Raw genomic sequence first — 13,116 nt, forward strand, 5'->3', positions numbered from 1 at the left:
TTAGCAGGGCATTGTGCTGCCTAGTAACCAGGGTTATAACTGAAGCTCCAGTCAGAATACAGCTCTCTGCAGACAACAAATACAGCACAATACAGTGAACTCCCCCTCTCCAGTGGTCTTGCTTTTAACCATCCGCACGTATTAGTACAGCCATCTGAAGCTGAATTTTAAAGGCATTAATGATGAGCTTCTGATAAAGAATTTGCCTGAGTCAGGCTACTAATAACACAAATTCTAGCTTAAAAAGTGGTAATATCAAAAGCCGATGAAACGAAATGACCTTACACGTGACAAGTATATCAGTGTAAGTAACTTAAGCAGCCAAGCAAAACAGTATGAGCAGGACAGAGGGGAACTGGAGGTGCTTGCTGAATTGCAACAACACAAAATAATCCAAGTCAAATGCCCAACAAAAGCACTGTTACACCCTGTAAATGTATTGTACAACAGATGTTCTCAGAGCACAGTTCAGCACCCTGAGAAATCCAACATTCCCTGGCCTACATACAGCCAGCGAGCCTACAAAAGCAGAAGGAGCACTGGAGCACGGGCTCAGCGACAGGCACAAACACATCTACCAGGCAGGTTAGTATTGACCAGAGGCTTCAGCAGTGATAGAGAAGCAAAAAAAAGAAAAAAAGAAAAAAAATAGTTACTAGGCAGCAAAGTAAGCCCAAGGGATTTGCACAACATGCAAACATGAGCCAGCAGTTTGCCCAGGTGCCCAGAAACAGCGTGGCCAGCAAGTCCAAGGAGGTTATTCTGCCCCTGGACTCAGCACTGGTGAGGCCGCACCTCAAATCCTGTGTTCAGTTCTGGGCCCTCACTACAAGAAGGATGTTGAGGCTCTGGAGCGTGTCCAGAGAAGAGCAACGAAGCTGGGGAAGGGGATGGAGAACAAGTCTTACGAAGAATGGCTGAGGGACCTGGGGTTGTTCAGCCTGGAGAAGAGGAGGCCGAGGGAAGACCTTATGGCTCTCTACAACTACCTGAAAGGAGGTTGTAGAGAGGAGGGAGCTGGGCTCTTCTCCCAAGTGACAGGGGACAGGACAAGGGGGAATGGCCTCAAGCTGTGCCAGGGGAGGGTTAGGCTGGATATCAGGAAAATATTTTTCACATAAGTGGGTCATCGGGCCCTGGCAGAGGCTGCCCAGGGAGGGGGTGGAGTCCCCATCCCTGGAGGTATTTAAAATATGTGTAGATGAGGTGCTCAGGAATATGGTTTAATGGCAGATAGGAATGGTTGCACTCATGATCCAAGAGGTCTTTTCCAACCTAGTGATTCTATGCGCATTCGACAGCATCACTGCCCATGCTGTTAACTTGGGCACTGTGAAGCAGAACAACTCTTTGGAAGCTGCATGGCGAAGCGAGCAGAACTTGATCACAGGGTTCACGGGATTTCAGATGGCAGTTACAGAATGGCAACGCAGTGGTTCCCATGTCAGGCCCTGTATGGATATCCCTGGTCATAAAAGACCCTTCCACATTGCAATTCAACACTAACTCCTAGTCTCAGTAAAGGAACAAAGGCAAACAAGCGCGTTGTAAGCACAGTCGGCCATTGAGTTGCACAGCACAATGCTCAGGTGTTTGAGGCAAGTCCTCCACAAACTCTCCAAGAGAAACCAACACAGGGAAGAATGAATTTTCAAGACCACAACAGCTCAGCTGTTCAGGCCAGTATACTGAAGGAAGCAAGAGATGTTCCAGGAATGGCCAGAACCTCAGAGATGTTGCTGACACACCTGCATTAACCCCTACGCACTTATTGTTGCTAGAGAAGCTACCATCTGTAACTGAAACCAGAGGTCAGTCCTCAGTAATGAAATTGTGAATTTTAAAACTTGGTGGTCACCTCAACACCACTGCAATTATCCAGCTAAGCTCATCCACAGAGCTGTTTAATTAGTGGTCGACTCACAGGTAAAAAGTCCTCTCTTTTCTGTGTATGATGTTAAGAGAAGACACAAGATACGTCCAACAATATATGCTTCCCATGGCTTAAGTGAACCTGTCACAGCGTAAGCACCTTGGGAATGTTTAACAAGGATAAGGGTTAACAAATCCCCCAAAAGCCCCACTTGGCTGAAATCCACTGTCTAAAACAACAGTCAGTATAGTTTTTTACTAAACTTGCTTTTACTTTCAATGATACGAATAGTGCTGGTACAAGTCCCAGCAGGAAACTTGGAAAAGCTCCTAAATAAGAGTTGGCTGAATGGTCACATCAGTTTGAAAAGCACTTTCTCTGCTGATTCATGATGCCTCTTCAGCTCATTGTAAGCCAACAACAGATCCACTGAAACTGAGAAGCTACTTTTGCAGTCAAAAAGTTGGAGATATTTTCCTTTTCTGAGGCAGAGGTAAAAATTAACCCCAAATTAAAAAAAAAGACAAAGTCAGTTTTGGGTCCTCCAAAGCAATAGTTAATAAAAGCAATTTGACTAATAAAGCAAACAGTGTTAGTTGTAATCAGCTTTTACCTAAAAACATTCTGGTAACATTTCTTCCTAAACACAAAGAGTTCAAAGTAGGATACATGACCTCAGTCAGCATTTGTGCTTTAGTTCAGTTTAAAACTAATTCTAATTGACAGAAATCAAAGGAAAACATCCTGAAAACAGAGGGTTAAAATCCTGGGTGCAGGATACTGTAAAAACACAAACGTTAGCCTATGTTCCTACTTCGAAGACCTGGTAGTTTTAAACACCCAAAAACCCCAGAGATCACAATCCAAATGTGTATATGAACCCAAAAACCCTTGTGGTGAGGCAGAGATCCCATCTTCTCAGGACCTACGGCCATGGACTCAAGCCCGAACCACACCCATTCCCAGGCGCAGCGAGGCTTTGTAATTCTTAAGAGTAGGAAGTCGGAAAAGATTCACATGATTCACATGATGAAGTGTGATTTTACCGACTGCATGAGATGGACCAAGACATTTTAAAATACAGTAAGGAGTATGGAGCGTATTGTTCAATCAACTCTGATTGCATTACCCAAGAGAACTTATATTTGTATTCACCTACATGGATTGCAGGCACCTTTCCAAAACAAGCCGGAGCGCATCACCGCTGCCGTGAGCCAGCGAGCCCCTTGCTGAGTATTTTACAGACTGCACGAGCCTGGTCGTGTCGGGGGAAAGCTGTAGCCCCTTCCTGAAGGTGGGCTGAGGGGAGGCTTTGTTTAAGTTCCCCAAGTGCTTCTACATTAATTTTCCATAGTGAGACCGTACAACCCTTATTCCTGGCAAATAGGAGATAGATGGTCACCACAGTTAAAACATGCATTTCCCTTCCTCTCCAGCTGCAATTCCACAATATCGACTCATGTACATTCACATAAATTAAACTTTCCATATCTTTAACTGGACTCAGTTACCTATAGCAACAGACACAGCTGAGGGAGCAAAAAAAAGTAGTTTAATCTTGGCAATAAAGATATATATATATATATATATGAAAACTAATAAAGTTACTACATATATAAGAAGGCTCTGTAACCTTAAATTTCTGTACCTGGAGGATCTTGGCAAATATAGCAGGAATATTTCTCAGGTACATTATCTTCCAGTAAACCCATACAGACTCCATGCTGCCAGCACAGACACTCTTCACACTGTTCAAAGTCAAGAAGTGCACATCAACAGAGATGAAGCCTGCAGGAGCTTATCAAGATTACCTCAAAAGACACATCATCTACATATTTTAAGACAAAATGGTGTATTAATACCCCACCCACTCTTCCAGCTACAAGCAAATACATTAAAGAATCAGACTACAATAATATTTGAACGCCTCCCACACATTTTTCACATGGATTCCTGGAGAAAATACCAAGTGGAAGCAGAGATCCTGAAAGGTGCAGAAATGTTGGCTTTAGAGATGGAAATCTTTCACAAGCTGCATGTACACACATGATCAGGGCAGAAAACAGTATGTAATCAAGCTTTCTTTAGCAAAGTACATTGAGTATTCAGAATTAAAAGGTTTCCCCTTCTAACAGTGAATCACATTCAATTATAAACTCCAAGGGATGTTTATGTCATGGAGGATGAGACAGCACTATGCTTTACTGATACTCATACCTCTAACATTTCTCCCTTTCAAAGCCAGCTCTACAAATACAGAACTGAAGTGCAGACGCAGTTGCGCCAGCCTAAAAAACTGCTGACATCCTTCCAAGCACTGAGCAATCGTAGGCAAAGACAGAAGACAATTTGGCCCTACTTTTTTAGCGCAGTTGCACTATTTAAAATGCAGTGACTGTACTTAAAGCCACAGAGCTTTAGAGCAAGAGAAAGTTAACTCCAATGTTCTCTTTCAGTCACTCCTCTCCCTCTAACAAGCTGACAAAACGAGAGCTGTAGCCCGAAGCCTCCTGAACCAGGAGACAAAACTCCACTGAGAACATTAAGTCGATTTTTATTTGAAGCTGTGCTGTTAGCTCAGAATTGCTATTTTCACAAGCAGCCAAGACAGATCATAACCTTTATTTCTCAGAGCACAAGCCCACTGCTTCATGCGGAGACCTCATCAATACAGGCGATGGTTTTTAAAATCAGCTAAACCAAGCTGCAACCATGAGCAACCTTAGATGCTGCTCTTCACTGACCTACAAAGATGACAGCTTGATAAACATCTCGTCTCTGTTCAACACCATCTACATCCCTTTTATTAATGCTGTTCTTATCTGCTCCTCTCCTGAAGCTCGGAGAGGTAAAGGGACTACCAATGTTTTAATACATCATGGTATTGAATTAGCAGTCTGGGTGTGGAGGGAATAGAAGCATGGGAACGGAGGATGTAAAAGGTTAGAGAGAAAGAGGTTTCTGAAAGGTAGGACTAACGATGTCTTGCCTCACAAAATGGGTTAACTGTGCTAAAGCACTAAAGAGATATTCCTCAGAAAAGGCTGAGACCATCCTCCTCTCACAAAGATGATCAGTAGGAGCCACAGGGGAAACTGTTCTAAAAGAAAGAAAGTGGATGAAGAAAAACAGACTGCATGCTAAATCCAAGATGGGAGATCCTGGAACTGGCTACACTTGCACCCTGTAAATCACACTGCACGGCACACAGCTGCACCCGGTGACCCTTCCAGGCAAATTTCCCTAGAACTTTAATGAAACATCTCAACATTTTTTATTTTACTCAACTGATATTTAAATATCACCAGCCCACCAGGGCACAGGTCCTCCCTTTTCTGTGCATGCTCTCCTCCACAGCTTGCTGGTTCGGCTGCAGGCTATTGCTCTGGACACCTGCAGCACAGAAGCAACCCTGCCCAGGCAGTGGTAGGGCTGTCAAAGGCAGCCACAGAAGAGATTGTGAGAAGAAAACCCACACAGAGCTGTGCAATAACATTTAAATCAAAGTCCACTTGCAGAAGAGGTAACCAAACCCAGTGGACATAGAGTTAAAGCTGTTTTTCATCTACCAGAACAAAAATCCTGAGTCCGTTTACATCCATCACCTCCAAACCACCAAATCTAGCCCCAAAATTCTCCACGCCACACACAAATTCACCAACGTTCGGTTTAAAAACCGAAAACAGTCAATGACATTTTGTCTGGACTTTTCTCGGCCCAAGCCTTGTCCTACAACGGACATCCCGTGCCTTCCAAAGGGACACATGGCAACACTAAGTGCTACTTTACATAGGTGCCACAAATGAGATCTAATACCCTCCTTGCAAAGTCAGAGGGTGGAAGAAAACAACATTCACCACGGATATGCTATTTTTAATACTTTTTTTTCCAGTTTTAACACCTATTAAGCAAGGCAGGTGCTTTAAATGCAAATCCCTATTTCTGTATCCCAGTGCAGCATACCAACTGCTTCAGACAATTAATTTAAGCCAAGTTCAAGATAAAGGAAGAGTTTTTTTCAAAAGCTCTCTGCTGAATTTTTGAGGGTTTTATTATTAAAGACCTGAAGAGAACAAGCTGTTTAACTGTGTAAAAGTTTCATTAAACCTCAACTGTCTCCCATCTTTCAGGAAAAATAAAGCTGAGCTTGGTTTTATGATTAACGTTTTGTCCACACATCTAGGCACATTCACGGAAATGAGTGCAGTTCGAAGAGAAAATGACTTAAACATTCTATGTATTGTAAGAGGGCACCACGTGTGTCCTGGGAGGAATGAATCTCCAGTCACATGCACGGAGAACCTCCGATGTTGACACCAAGTCAGGACAGATGAGCACACAGGCACGCGCTCAAGCTTGGATCCCAGGTGTCAGCCCATTTTAGTCCGATCTCAGAGCAAGAAGCAAGGGCAGAATAAACACCCCAATGGAAACAAGCAGAAAGAATGTCAGCATTCTTCTACAAACTCATACACCAAGGAAAGTTACATAGCTTCAGGAAGAGAGGGCATGCCTAAGTGCAAGTTTTCTGGGGCAGACACTTCCAAATTCAAGTTTCCAAGCGTCAAATTGAATTCTGAGTCTAGGAAAGAAAGCCTTCCTCCATAAGAAGTTATAATGACTACACAGGATTCTCACTCTATAAAGTAAAAAGGAAGTGTCCGTCTCAGCCCTACACTCCCAAAAAGCTGAAAATAAGTTCCCCTTCTCACAATTCCACAGTTGTGTAACACAGCACCTTTGCTTTGTATCAATGCTCTGTACTTGGAGAGCTCGCTCGGGCATTTCTACATCAGAGATCAGATAGTTGAGAACATTTTCGCCAAAGACAACGGCTGGCAGGTGTGGGGAGTGGGGAGCATTTAGTACCTTAAGCAAACCAGCTACCTAACCTACTCACCCTCAAAATCTTGCTCCCAGGTCCTTGCTCCACAATTCATATCGCTTCTACCCCTGCAAAGGATGCAGGCATTTCCCACGTTGCTGATCTGCAACTCTATTCCAGAGAGAGGAACCTGCTCTCCTAGACAACTTTTACAACACAGCAGAAGGGTTTAAAACTCTGCAGAACCCTCAAGAAGACCCCAAACTAGTTCAATCTAGATAACTCATCTCAGAAGCAGCCCAGGAAACCACACATGAAAACTCCGCACAGGCTCTGTCCTGAGCTGACAGGTCTCTGCATTCTCAGCAGACCAGCGCTGAGCCTACGTTTGCCAGACAGCTGTATTCCAGACTACATCTGCGTGTTTTTCATCGAGCGGTCTCTTCAGAAGGCAGCCAGCTTCCTTTATTCCCATCAGAGTCCTTTTCCTCCTATACACTGGCACTATTTGTCTAATTCTGACCACTTCACCCTTTGCTACTAACTCACGAGGTACCTTTTGCCCTGTGCTCCAACACCGACACAGAAGTGTCCATCAAACGAACTCGACACTAATCATATCATACCTTCTGGAGCAAAGCTCCTTAAAACAGTACAGAAGGCCAAAGGAAACTCCCCGGTGAAGTTAGCTGTTAAACTCGACTGCTGAGGACAAAAATCACTTAGCTGCGTTAGCTCATCCTATTAAACATCTTTCAATTTAGGCTGTTGATGTCCAGAGCAAAGGGTGTTTCACTTGTCCTGCTGCAGCAGCCAAGAATCCTTCACACTACAACAGAAACAGTGCAATGCCTCCATTTGAGCAATGAAGTCTACTAAAAAAACAGCATCAGCTGTGAGGTATGTACAGATCAGCTTCCACCATCCCTCACAGTTCCAAACAGCAAAAAAAGAAATGCAGCTCGCAGTATTGTGCCAGCAACTGTCCTGGTACGGGCTCCCAGAAAGAGGGATTCAAACCTCACAAGAGAATGCCTGCGAAAGTGAATCCAAAAGCTGCAGTTGGGGGCGACCTTCCTGTGCCAGGGAAGTATTTCTGAAGACAGTGTCAGGCCAGATCGTTTCACAAGACAACCTCCTCAAAAGAATGCAATAAAGACCTTAAAATTTGCAACGCACACAGCTGCCAAGCTGCGCTACTGCCACTTTGAACTGAGGTACCAAACTAAGCAAAAAACTGTCTTAGATAAGAGAGGTGGAAACCTCCGAGGGAAAAAAAAACACCAAGAAAGAAAGAAAAAAAAAAAAAAGCCCAATTTCTTCAGAAGAACAACTGTGAAAAGCTCACTATCTCAGTTCAGCAGCACCACACACTTCAGCCCTGCATATACTGCTCCTAGGACTGAGGGGACATTACCAAAGGGGACCATGCAGCTTACGTAAGAGCCAGCAGCAAAATGAAATGGAGCAAAAAAATGCTGGAGAAGCTTTTAATTTGCTATGTTAGACTTCACTATTTGCAACGAACAGGAACTGGGTGGAACAGCTCAGAGCACTTGTGTGGGGAACAGTTTCCTGATCATTCACAAATGTCTCAAGAAGTAAAACTGAAGAGCCAGGGCAGCTCCAAAGAGGCTTCATCAGCAGTTTTAAGCAGGAGAGAAAACAGACACTGCTCTGGCTGGAAATAGCTTTCCATGACACTGGTTTAAGAAGAGAACACACATTGAGAACGGGCAGACAGCCTTATGCTGATTAGGAACTCCGAATTTACAACCTACAGAAGAAGCTGCAGACTCGATGAATCAGCTCTGCTCAAAACAATTGATTCAAGTCAACTGCTCTGTTCATCCTGTCTAGAGTGTTGTATGTTTAAGTCCAGCTGCTGCCAGGACAAAGCAATGGAAGGGTTCCAACCTCTCATGGCAGTGTTCTGATCATGGGCAGAATTAGAGGAAGGCAGAAAAGCCACACAAAGAGCCACCGATTTTAAATATATATTCTCTAAACGTAGGAAGTGCTCCACACACGAATCAGCAAGTGACAAGCGAACCGCTAATGGCTTGTACAGAACTGCCCTTCCCCCCACTTTAGTTTGATTAAAAAAAACAAACTGAGGATGTTTCACAAACTGCATCGAAGAACAAAGTTCTCCACCTAACACAGCAGCTGCTCACCCTGACAGGTTACCTGAAAAAATGTATGATTTCAGAGGACAACAGTTTATTTCCTGTACAGAACGTACCTGTGTGCATTTCTACAACTGCTTTCCCACGTCCCGCTGCACTCACCGAAATGCGCATCTACCCTCCCCTTCATACCTGAATCATGAAGTCATTTTCTTCTTTCACTTCACAAACACACCGAACAATCTCGGAATCGCTTTCTTCTGCTTCTTCGTCAGGGTTCGTGGTCACATCAACATCCTGACTGCAGTCATCATCACTCCACAGCAGGCTGTCTATAGATGACTCACTCAGGGTGTCATCCTCTGTACAAAAGCAGTTCGATAAAATTCCAGGTCCATTACAGAAACATCAAACTCCTCAAGATTTCATCCCAAGAATGCAGACATACATTTCTAAAAGCATGAGTTCACCGTGCCATTTAACATCACAAATTTACCGATTATGAAGTAATCTTCAAAAAGCAGTGAGTTTATTGAAGGCGCCCACATAATGCAGTTTCATATTCTCATTAATGGCTCCTTCTAAATATACCAACTTAACGGTTTCTGTCCTTAAAGCTGTCCTCTCAACATACCATGCCTCAGGCCACGGCACAAAGTTCCTTTAGACAAGGCAGTATAAGCAGCACTACATTAATCAATTTAAACAGGAGTCACACCAGTTTCTGCAGAGCCGTGCCCCGGCACTCTAAGCATGGGGGTGTCCCACAGAGAGCACAGTTCTGCATCACAACCAGCCACTACATGGATCGACACCTCCAGTACAGAAACATTCAGAGCCCAATGCAGAATTTAATCCTGATTCAGAAACTACTGCTTTCATGCAGACTCCAGCTGAGGACACGCTTATCAACTCAGGGGTGCCGCAACGCCCAAGGTGTTCTCCAAGAATGCTCCCACGCTACTTAGAGCGTTACTGCATCCCTGTGGGTTAAACAGAACTGCCAAGAACATCTTTACTGAGCAACACACTAAACTGAGATCCTTTCCTCAATAACACTAGTGCAATGCCTCCAACCTTCCCTGGAGACAGAGGGGAAGGGTCAGAGGGAGAAGGTAGGGATTTAATTATCTGGGAAGTAATCTAATGAGCTGGAGTAGAGTGAAAGGTATAAATTTGAGTCACTCTTCACTAGAATGTTGTCTCTCACCTACACTGGATAGAACTGTTTTGATCACTTGGTGCCTAAAGCAAGACTGCAGAAACAGTAGAACCAGTCTGCAGTATAAACCAGACCTATTGGAGAGACATCTCAGATTGCAGGATTGAGAACCCAATGCACTAGTTAGTGCTCATGTTTAAAAGCTTTATTCCACCTCTAAGATACGACACACCTCCCTGAAGCCCTCAGGAAGCAATAGGTGAAGTGCACTGCAGGTTCTACTGTTACCCACACCAGATCACAATTATATAGGCACTGCTGCTACTGCTCCCACCAGTTCTGCAGATGCAAAACACAGCAGAGCATTGGGAAAAGGATGAAATAAAATCCCTTTGAACACTTCTCACCTCCTTCAGTGTCTGTGAATTGACAGAATCAAAAGCTGTCTGAGCAACTGATGGCCAAGTTACTAAACTGTAAGTATATTTTATGATGGCTATGCTCCAAAAATGCAGCTAGAAAGGAGACTTGCAGAATACATTTTAAGGCATTATCACTATCTGTGCTTCAGTAGTTTTCAATGTTTCCTCTTTCAACTTCAATTAATTCCATCCTATAAATTTTTAAATTTTGACTAAAACTAAACCAAAAAAGTTGTGTCAAAAAAAAAAAAAAATCCTATCTCTACAGTACGGAATTCACATTCCTGTACAGAATCAAGCTGTCATACATTTCCCATTTCCTTCAAATCTGTGAGCTTTAAGAATAACAAAGAACAAACTGTTTGTCTTCCTTTTTTGTTGTACCAACTTGGGACAGTAAATATCAAGGTGGACTAAGATATTAAAAATTCTGAAAGCTGGAATACAGTAGCCGCATTTTCACAAGCTGTTTATGAACTACACCAGAGCTTCTCCTCGTTATGAAGCTCAGGAAGTCATTATAACCATGTATCATATCGCATCTATACAGCTACACACAACCACATCCAGCACCTCTCAAACCACAGCACGCACACTGCAAAACTCGCATAGCTTCTATTTATAACTCTGAGCAAGTTGTTATTTTGAAGAAACCTCAGGAAAAACAAAAATTTGAATTACTGGAGCCTGAACATTGTTGTTATAAAGTTAATAAGGTGTTGCAACAAGGAGTAAAATGAATTTGAGCTCTCAAATAAGGGCAACAGTGTTAAAGCTTCAGGGAAGGTAAAGTCAAAACAAAAAGCAGCAACATCAAGCTCTGGCAAATAAACTGGGATGGAACTGGGCAGGGAAAGGACAGAGTCCAGCATTAGAACAGCCAAATTTACATTATGAGTACCAGCTTTTGTGTACATTATCGTAGCTGACATGCATACTGGTAACAAATGAATCAGCAAACCATGGAGCAGAGTCACTTACCGTTGTGTTTTGGTTTTCCTCTGCGCTGCCCGGAGTCAGAGCAGTGCAGCAGCGTGCCTGGGTGCTCAGATGATTTATGTGAAGAAACACATTTAGTGACAACTGATTTTTCAGGGGAAAGTTCCGGCGAAATATCTGTGTTCTCTTCACTGCCAGAGTATTCTGTAAAATTGTACACAGTGCTGTTATTAGAGATCTGTGGTCAGGAGAAGGTGACAGAAAAAAAAAAACCAGTGCAATGACTGCCCACAGCAGGCACATATGATTCACTGAAACTATTTCGGTGTCAAAATGCCAGAACGCAAGGACTGCACTATGCTGCTGAAAGGTCTGCAAGCCTTCTAGAGGCAAGAAAGTTAGTCTGAACCAGAAAAACGTCAGGCAGCTCAGCCATCCTTCACTGCTGACCCGAGCGTGAAAGGCTGAAAAGACTAGGTACTGAAATCCAACTGTTCTTCAGGGTGAAAAGGTCTACAAATCCTTTTGTAGGCTACGGGCACTTCTACACAAGCACCATTCATAGAACCGCAGAAACACTATATGGTTTGGGTTGGAAGGGACCTTAAAGCTCATCCAGTTCCATCCCCTTGCCACGGGCAGGGACACTTTCCACTGGATCTGGTTGCTCCAAGCCCCATCAAACCTGGAACACCTCCAGGGATGGGGCAGCCACCAGTGCTCTGGGCAACCTGGGCCAGGGCCTCACCACCCTCAGCATGAAGTGTTTTTTCCTAATGGCTAAATATTCCCCCTTCCAATTCAAAGCCAGTCACCCTGGTCCTGTCACTATCTTCCCTTGTGAAAAGTCCCTTCCAGCTTTCTTGTAGGCCCACTCACTATGAGCTGGACTCCTCTCCCTCACGCTCCACTATTATTCACGTAGGCCACACACATTCCCTAACCGCGCAAAGTGGACAGGGAACACCTCTTCTTCTCTTATTTTTTCCTAGTGTATGTACAGAACAGCATACATGGGTAGAAAAGAAAAGCCCTGATCCAGAATGCGTGGAGAAAACACCCAGAACAGTTCCTCTGTGAGGTACCCATGCACTGGGTCTTGGATTGTATACAAACAGAGGCTGCCCACAGTTACAAGCAGCAGCATCCCCCAACCAGTTATCTGGAGAGAGCCTCCAACATTCCTGGACTGGAGATCACACACGGGCAACATCAAAAAATAGCAAGCAATGCTTCAAAACCCCAGGGCAGGTGGACAAGCAGCTTGTAGGTACTCCCACTCGTCCAATGGTGCCCCTGCCCTGGCAGGGGGGTGGAACTGGATGGTATTTAAGGTTCCTTCCAACCCAAACCATTCTCTGATTCTATGATTCGTCCACCTACTGCATAAGTTCACACACTGTACTTTGCATATTATCATTGTATTTGAAGGCACCCTATAATCCAAAATTCACCAAAGTGATTTCTTTCAGTACAACTCTGAGGCAGTCTGTCTGTGGTTCCTTCTCCCCCTGTACTCTCTCATCACAGCTTGACCCACTTCTTCACGGCAGCAAACACAAAGACAAGGTATTTTCGTTCCAATGGCAGAAACTCCTCCATAAGGAGCTCTAGTTTAACAAATTATACATGGCAGATTGAAATGTGCTAATGACTCCAGATATCCACCAATGGCAGGGAAAGCTGCCACGCTTGATCTGCAAACATTTCACTAGAGAAACCTTCCAGAAGTGAGGAATCCAATCACCCATAGCACCAGGGCCTAC

The 13,116-nt window shown here is 43.9% G+C and overlaps 1 protein-coding gene across 9 annotated transcripts in view; it reads right to left on the minus strand.

Annotated features, from left to right (window-relative positions):
* Positions 1-13,116, minus strand: part of PHF20 (PHD finger protein 20) — a 71,856-nt gene that overhangs the window by 9,695 nt on the left and 49,045 nt on the right. For all 9 annotated transcript variants that reach the window (XM_054081650.1, XM_054081643.1, XM_054081645.1 and 6 more), the window contains 3 exons: positions 11,393-11,554; positions 9,020-9,189; positions 3,522-3,621 (listed from right to left, as the gene is read on the minus strand). In XM_054081650.1, coding sequence (XP_053937625.1) covers positions 3,522-3,621; positions 9,020-9,189; positions 11,393-11,554 — 432 coding nt within the window. The remainder of the gene's footprint in view (positions 1-3,521; positions 3,622-9,019; positions 9,190-11,392; positions 11,555-13,116) is intronic.

This window comes from Cuculus canorus, chromosome 16, assembly GCF_017976375.1.
Source record: "Cuculus canorus isolate bCucCan1 chromosome 16, bCucCan1.pri, whole genome shotgun sequence".
Lineage (NCBI taxonomy): Eukaryota > Metazoa > Chordata > Aves > Cuculiformes > Cuculidae > Cuculus > Cuculus canorus.